Source organism: Vitis riparia, chromosome 14 (genome assembly GCF_004353265.1).
Source record: "Vitis riparia cultivar Riparia Gloire de Montpellier isolate 1030 chromosome 14, EGFV_Vit.rip_1.0, whole genome shotgun sequence".
Lineage (NCBI taxonomy): Eukaryota > Viridiplantae > Streptophyta > Magnoliopsida > Vitales > Vitaceae > Vitis > Vitis riparia.
The window spans coordinates 9,983,513-9,992,267 of record NC_048444.1 but is presented as its reverse complement, the minus strand read 5'-3'; the positions used below and the strand labels follow the sequence as shown (position 1 = coordinate 9,992,267).

The 8,755-nt window shown below is 35.0% G+C and overlaps 1 protein-coding gene across 1 annotated transcript; it reads left to right on the top strand.

Moving 5' to 3' along the window:
• Positions 1 to 408: 408 nt before the first annotated feature.
• Positions 409 to 5,182, top strand: LOC117929865 (putative receptor-like protein kinase At4g00960). Its single transcript, XM_034850285.1, has 5 exons — positions 409 to 1,442; positions 1,634 to 1,844; positions 3,144 to 3,381; positions 4,286 to 4,436; positions 4,724 to 5,182. Exons 1-5 carry the CDS (start codon positions 726 to 728, stop codon positions 5,042 to 5,044), a joined length of 1,638 nt encoding a protein of 545 aa, XP_034706176.1. The 5' UTR covers positions 409 to 725; the 3' UTR covers positions 5,045 to 5,182.
• The last annotated feature ends 3,573 nt before the right edge of the window (positions 5,183 to 8,755 follow it).

Sequence of the window (8,755 nt, the reverse complement as noted above, 5' to 3'; positions counted from 1 at the left end):
CCTTGAATTTGTGTGATGAAATTTGCACCGTACGATATAAATACAAATAAGTAAAATTAAGATATAAAAATATAAATAAATGAAACGTACAAATAACTTGGCACTTGAAATGGTACTTGGCAGTTGGCACCACCTCACCAGCTGACACTATTCAATAACTTAGCCAACAGGGAAATCCCACAGCCTCACATCCTCACGTCTGACATATGAGAAAAGTTTGAACAAAATGTCAGAGCCACCGATTATACGTCTGACCGCTCCGTTGTCTTTCATTTTTTTGACCGCTCCAAGATTTCAATTACCCATCATCTTAACTCATCAACCTATAATCCCCAATATTTTCAGAAGTTCAAACATTCAACGCTGCATACACAACAATAATGCCTTCTCCACTTCGGCGTTGCCTCGTCTTCCTCTTTCCCCTCCTTTCACTGGCCTATGAGGACCCTCGTGCGAATCTATGTGATGGTACCATCACCTACGCCCCTAATTCTACCTTCTCCTCCAATCTAGACAGAGCTCTCCAGACTCTTCAGAACACTACTGCCTCCAACGGTTTCGCCACCACGATCGCCGGCAGCATTAGCCAGACAGTGACAGCCCTCGCCCTCTGTCGTGCTACCATAACCCCATCAGATTGCCAGCTATGCATCGATGCTGCCACATCGGGCATTCGAAATGTATGTCCCAATGGAACAGCAGCTCAGGTGTGGTACACCCTCTGCATGCTGCGGTACTCCAGCCAGAACTTTGTGAACAAAACTGACTACACCATCGCCTTCATCTTGGTTGATACTCGCGATGCTCCAGATCCTGATCATTATGATGCGAAAACTAAGATGTTGATGCAGAATCTGTCGTCCACTGCCGGCGTATCTGAGAGGAGATATGCAGTGGGAAGAACAACAGCACCAGAAAACCGCACCCTCTATGGCTATGTTGATTGCACTCGTGACGTCGATGGAGATAGCTGCAAGCGATGCCTATTGACAACAACAAGTGCCGTAGACTCTTGCTGTTTGGATCGATGGGCGGTTTGGATTGCTACACCAACATGCAATATCCAGTTCGATATGGATCCTGTGCATGATGATTGGGTCAATGGCCCTTATATCAACACAGATACGACTCCATCTCCAGCACTGGCGCCGGCCCTAGCGGCATATAATCATGCTGGAAGTGGAAGTCTGGTAATCAAAATTGCTGTTGCTTTAACAGTTGGAACAGTTGGAATAGTTGTTTTGGCAGTTGTGGTACTGTGTGTTGTCAAGTGGAGGAAAAGAGACGAAGTGGAGAGAGAAGGCTTTGAAGTTGCAGAAGAAGACAGTGAGGGAATTGGGACGAGATCTTTCCTGTATGATTTGGAAGTTTTGGTTGCTGCAACTGATAATTTTTGTTTGGCAAATCGGCTGGGTGCCGGTGGGTTTGGGAGTGTCTATAAGGTAATTAATGATATGATCATATTGACTTTTTAGGTAATCCTCCCTTTTCCTCCTAATATCGACTTGAATTAGTCATTCAAAATTATTTATCACTGCTTTGCTAGTGTATATTACCAACAATGAAACCAATAACTCTAATTTTGAAACGCATAAGCCAAATTTTAATATACTAAGTTCACGATGAAATATAGGGGGTGATGGAAAATGGTGAAGAAATAGCAGTGAAGAAGCTGGCACCTGGTTCCACACAAGGCAGAGAAGAGTTCTCAACTGAAGTCAGACTATTATTGAAGCTACAACACAGAAATCTTGTACGGCTGTTCGGGTGTTGTGTTGAAGGAGAAAATATGATGTTAGTTTACGAATACCTACACAACAAGAGCCTTGACCGCCTCATCTTTGGTAATACCCCTGGGTGTTGTTCATTCTATATCTTGTTAATTTTATTTCTCTTCACTTGATGATTCATGACCACCTTAATTTGTTGTTTTTGTTAGGAATGGACTCTGGAGATATGTTCGCACCTACTAAATTATTCAAAACCTACCATTTTTAATTCATCTTAAGTCATAGTTCATTATTAAAACATCTAAGTGAATAGTTTAAAAATATTCAAGGTTGGCTTAGTCGGTAATAGTATATATCTTCATTTCCTACTTTCAAATTTTATTAAGGAGCCACAATATCTCTGACATACTAAGTTAATTAAGTAGATGGTAATTCAAATCCAACCCAATTGGATTGTAATAGAATAAAATTGAGGAGATACTATATATTTTATGTTAGGTATCATCCAACTATATATTTTGTGGAATAGTCAAAATATGAGAGGATGTTGTTCTACCGAAATATCAAGTGTTGAAATGCATAATTGAAATTTTTTATTTTTTATTTTTGTAAAAGGAATATTATATGAAATATTTTCTAACTTCATATATGATTGCAATTAGATTTCTTGAAAATATATTAAAAATATCTTTATAAATATTCTAAGTCATGAGAGGGGAAAAGTTATAAGAGAGATACGAGTTAATGAAGACTGTGCATACGTATGGGATAGAAGTGTGTGGAAGAACGAAAAATACCAAATCAAACAAGAGGATTCACAGTCAAGGTGTAGATGTGAGGAAGAAAGGAAGACACCCAATGGAGTAAAAAGGTTCATTGTTTAAGGTAATGATACAAAAATATAGGAAAGCATGAGATATTTTCAAATTTAATAATTCTATCTTTTTTTTGTTCTTTGCAATTTCTCTATCATACAGTTAAATATTATCTTCTTTTATGAGGTAGGTATAGTTGGTCGAATCAAGTTAAAACCCCGTTTACCTTATTACTTTAATTTTTGTTTTCTTCCATTAATATGCTACAATATTTAAGCATTGGGTGACCCATGGTCAAGTTCATACATACGAAGTTGTTGGAAGTGTCAAATGAAATACTCTAGCTAATTTTTATTGGTGCAACTGAAGTGCTCTGCCCAATTTTTGTTATATCAAGTTGTAAGCTGTTTAAAGATTTTTTATTTTATTTTACCCTATTAACTTGCTCTCTTGTCACATAAAGTGGGGAGAGTCAAAAGGGGATTTACATTTTTTATGCAATTTAAATCTCCATTATATAAGAAAAAAAGTTGCACATATCTACTGTTTTTTCAAATATTTAAACTTGATTATAATTTTTACATGTACATGCTTGTAGATAAGAGCAAAAGTGCATTGCTAGACTGGACAAAGCGTTACAACATCATAATTGGTGTGGCACGGGGGCTTCTTTATCTTCATGAAGATTCACAACTTAGAATCATACATAGAGATATCAAAGCAAGCAACATCTTACTTGATGGATTGATGAATGCAAAAATATCAGATTTTGGTCTGGCGAAGCTAATTAACGACGAACAAACCCATCATAGAACACAGCGGATTGTGGGAACATTGTAAGTATTTCTACATTGACATTGAGTAGATGAAACTCAACATACATCTTTAAATTCTATTTAGCTCTCAAAATGTATGACGAAGTTAAGAGAGAATTAAAAGTGATAAAATGTCATATAGGATCAAAAATTGATTATTTAATATAATATCCAGTTATTGATCTATCCAAAATCATGCGTAGATCGATTATACAAATTGCTTGAATCAATGAGAACTCCGCGTTCTTGATTTTGTAATGCCATTGGAAAAGCAATTTCTGAATCTCTAGAGAAGAAATTGTAAGGTTGCTTGCTCTTTTAAGAAGCGGAAAACAATTTCCTTTTCCGTAGGGAGTATAGCCATGAGACAACAGGTGGAAATGTAGGACACACTTGTAACTGAGATAACTATTAAAGCTCTCGGTCGCCCCTTTGCCAGTGCACATGCCAGTATCGCAATTTTTTTTTTCCATTCAGCCAAATATGAAAAGATGATCTACTGATTTATTTTTCTTAATTTCTTTATTTTTAGAAATAAGTGGTGATTGGAAGAAGGAAAAAATTAATAAAAGCCTCACAAATTAAACTTTTTTTTTCATCGGTGACATGATAAACATCTTCTAGTTTTCTTCTTTATGAGACCTTATAGATACTTCCACCATTTCAGAGATGCCACCAATATTCAATACTTCATGTAATAAAAAGTGAAGCTGGAATATAGCATTTTCCTGTATCATTGAGTTATGGTAAGTCAAGAATCGCAATTATCTTAGAGTGTGTTTAGTAGTGATTTTAAGAAGTGTTTCTAGTTTTTCTAAAATTTGAAAATTTTTATCTTTTAAGTATTAAAAATGTTAAAAACACTTCTTAAAATCTCTGCCTAACACGTTCTTAATAACAATATGAAAAATAAAATGTTCTACAGTGGTTATATGGCTCCAGAATATGCAAGCAGAGGCTTCATGTCTTCCAAGATTGATGTCTTCAGCTTTGGTGTGTTGATATTAGAAATCATAAGTGGAAGAAAGAATTATGACATGGAATTTGATGAGCAAGACTGCGAGCTCCTGAAATTTGTAAGTAACAACCCAACCTAGCTTGCCGGTCTTTTACTTTTAGAAAAACGCCATACACTCAAGTGAGATATGGAAAAATATGCATTAGAGTTAAGTTTTGATCTTTATAACCACCACATCGAGTTAAATTTTCGTTCTCTGAATTTTTTTGGTGACAATTTCTTGAATTAGCTGAAATTTATCTAGTTTCATCTTAGTTAAACATTTCCTTTTAATATAATTAATCCGGACCCATTCAAAACCCCAACCTAATGCACATAATTATTAAGTATATTGGTATGTTACAGGCATGGAGACTAGAAGAAGAAGGGCGGCTAACAGATTTGGTAGATGTCACTATTGGTTCTTTCCCTCTAGATCATGTATTGAAATGCATTCGCATTGGGTTATTGTGCTGTCAACGATCTATACGAGCTCGGCCAACCATATCTTCTACAGTTTTAATGCTCTTAAATGATTCAGCAACAATGTCAAATGGAGGAACGCATGACTACCAGAATATAAGTGACCGTGTCAGCCCACACAACAACATCAATGCCCCTGCAAACCCGGAAAATGGGTCTTTCTCTATGAATTCTATTACTTTTTCATCAGCAAATGGTAGGTAATTATTTAGTAGATCAGTGTTTTCAATAACTATTAAGCTACTTCATTTCCAAATTAATATATCCATATGTCAATGTACACGAACACATAAAAACTGACATGTGTTCAAAGCTACTCGAGGATGAGATCAATGTGTCAAAAATATTTCACAGATACAAGATATTAGAGAATACTTATTTCAGTGATGGTTTGTCCAGCTGATCAAGTTTGTTGATGAGATCAGTTGGTTTACTTTTGGTATTTCAGTTTTTCCTTGTAAAAAATCAGCTTAATTCATTACTAATTCTATAAAGGTAGTAAGATACTCTCTATAGAACCAAAGATGGTTTTAGAGCATAATCAAGTTTCAGCCTGTTGAATTAGAAAAGAGAAAGCATCTGTAAGTTGCAAAAATGCCGAACTCTTCTTCAAAGAAGACTACAATTTTCTGATCTGATTACAAAAACTAGCAGTTACAAAACGTGTATGGAACTTCTCTTCTCTCTTCATATTTCAACTATTCTCAACTACTTAATTTAATACTTTAAACATATTTCCAATACAGTACTTAATAAAGACTTACAAGATAGTAATCCTGAAAATATTTGCTTGAATATTCCCACAAAAGCACATTACATTCTAACAGTCCCCCCTTAACATGCCCCTATCATTTTTTCTAAGACAAAAGAATCTCTTTTGAAGTGCTTCAGTACTAAGAATGTTTGTGAATTGATTCTTTGTTTGCAATGCTGAAGTTGCATCTGAACTGCCCCAGTTGCTTGCAATGCTTGAAATGGTATTTGATTGCAATGTCTGATCATTACCAACAGGATTTTCCCCCTAGTGATGGCTGATTTGTTATCACATTACAATAAGGTTCCTTGCTTTTCCCTAATGTCTTCAAGAATTCTCCCTTGTAACCAAATTGCTTGCGAAGTTGCTTTAGATGCTGCCCCATACTATACTAATTCTGCAGAAGATTGTGCAATAGTCTTTTGCTTCTTTAAAGACACTATAACTAATTCCAGAACAAAGAGAAAAGAACATATCCAGAAGTACTCATCATATCATCAAGACAACCTGCCCAATCATATTTGTATACCCAATAAGCTTTGGGTCAGCAACTACTACATACAAATTAAATTCCATAATCCTGCGTTCCCTACAAGTATCTCAAAGCTCTTTTTGCAGCTCCAAAATGATTCTAACTTGGTTCTTGCATGTAGCTAGACTGAAGAGAAGAAGCGAACATAATGCTAAGTCTAGCTGCAGTGAGATATAGAAGATACTGCCAACCAGACTTCTATACATGGAAGCATTGACCTCCCTTGAGCCATCTTCCTTTTTCATTTTTTGCATTTACTGCCAATGGAGTAGCCACATATTTACAACGAAGCATTTTGAATTTTTTTAAAACGCCCATATACAATATTTCTTTGGAGAAATGAAAAACAAGCCCTCCAATTGTGATACTTCAATTCCTAGAAAATAATGCTGCATGCCCAAATCATTTATTTCATAAGACTGCATCATATCTTTCTTGAATGACCGTATCGTCTTCTCATCATTGCCCTTAAATGTCAGATCATCAGCATATACTGCCACCATAAGAATATTAATTATCCTTTCTTTATAGCATACAATGTGGGCTCACTTTTACTTTGAAAACCTCTTTGTGAAAAATGTGTCAATTTCACTATACCAAGAATAAGGTGTGTGTTTCTGCCCATAAAGGGTCTGCTTTGAGTTTATAGACTTTATCTTTTCCCCATTGCACTAAAAATCCTTGATGTTGCTCCAAAAAAACTCTCTTCTTCCAAAACCGCTTTAAGAAATATTGCAAACTTAACATTAAGTTTATATATTTTCCATTTATTCTAGGCATCAACAGCAATTATAGTTACTCTTAACAGTTTCCAGTCTTATACCACAGGAGCAAAGGTTTACTAGAAGTTAATACCTGGCTTTTGAGCAAACACTTTAGCAATAAGTCTTGCTTTATGCTTCTGAATACTTCCATTTTCATTGAGCTTTGTCTTGTATATCCACTTAACTCTAATAATGTCTCTTCTGGATGATTAACAAGCTACCAAGTGTGATTTTTCTTTATCATACTCATTTCTTTCTTCCATTGTCTCCACCTATACTTCTTGACTTTTTGCTTCACCAAAACTCTGCAGTTCCATGACTTAAGAATTGATGATTCATATATCTCACTCAACCTTGTCATTCTTCTTAGAGAACTTTCTGGTGAAGATTCTTCAACCAAGTAATCTTGAGTTACATTTTGTTTCTTTCTGTTCTAAGAGATTTTCCTCAAAAACCTGCTACTTCTCAACTATTCTTGAAAGTTCCTGCACCCTATCATTCCAATCTCAAGCAGCTTTTTGATTGAAATAAGTACATTTTAACTAATTACAATTTCCTTGATTTTAACTGAGTCAATAACCTTTGGTTTGATAATTGTATCCAAAAAAAAGGCATTTTTCACTTTTTTCATGAAACTTTGATCTTCATAGAGTGAGTAATGTCCGACCTTGTGAAGGTTAAATATTGAAGACTTCTAACTAACGCTTGATATTTTGTAGGATTTACTAGATGATTATCACTAAAATAAGGAGTGTCTTTCAAAGACATTGGTATAGCAATAGGAGAGCAGTCTAGCATATGAGCCTTTTGAAAAAAATCTCATGTATATTTTGCTTGAGAAAGAAAAAAAACACCAGTGAAATATCTCACTTCAATTTCAAGGAAGTAACGTAGCTTACCAAGATCCTTTAGAGCAAACTTTGAACTTATAATTGTAATAAGATCTTGTATGAGATCACTATAATGTTGTCAATATAAACCAAAATGAAAAAAATACTTAAACTTGTGTGTAAGTTAAAAAGACATGAATCTACTTTGCAACAAAAAAAAAACCAGGGATTAGTAGAGTTTGAGGGAGACATTCAAACCATACTCTTGGAGCTTGTGTGAGGTTTTATAAGAAAGGGTTAAGACTACAAACATGAGAAAGAAAAGTCATGTCTACAAAGCTCGAATTCCTTAAGATCAACATGCAAAAATGAATTTTTAATATCTAGTTATTTTAAGGGCCAACTAAATGAGACTGTAAGAGATAAAATGAGACAAATGGTCCTTGACTAGACTGAATGTTTCATCAAAGTCGATGACAGGAACTTGTATGAAAAACTTAGCAACGATATGAGCCTTGTATTTATCAATATATAGCTCCATCTTCCTTATATTTGATTTGATAAACCCACTTAGAACTTAAATATTGACATTTGGAGGTCATGGTATAAGGGTCGAAGTATTATTTTTCTTAACTTCTTGTAGTTCTTCCTTCATTGTAGAAAACCATTGTGGTGTTTTGAGGGCAGTTCTTAGTGTTTTTGGTTCAATGGTGGGTAAACAACTTTAGGAAATTTGAGATTGAGAGATTGTGTTAGTAGCTATTGCAATGGAGGTGTAGGAAGAATAGAAAGGGTTATAATAAGTTGGTTTGAAATATTAAGAAGATTGGTTCAGGTTGTAATGACTTCAGTGGTTGCATGAAGGCTTTAGGCTTCAATTTTTGGTGTAATGGGAGCAATAGAGTTTTTTGATGTATCATGATCATTTGAACAATAAAGATAAAGGATCTTATTACTAGCATTATCAGTTGAAATGTTGTTTGGTGGGAGTGAAGTTGTGGGTTGAGTAGGTGTTGTATTGGATGATCAAAACTA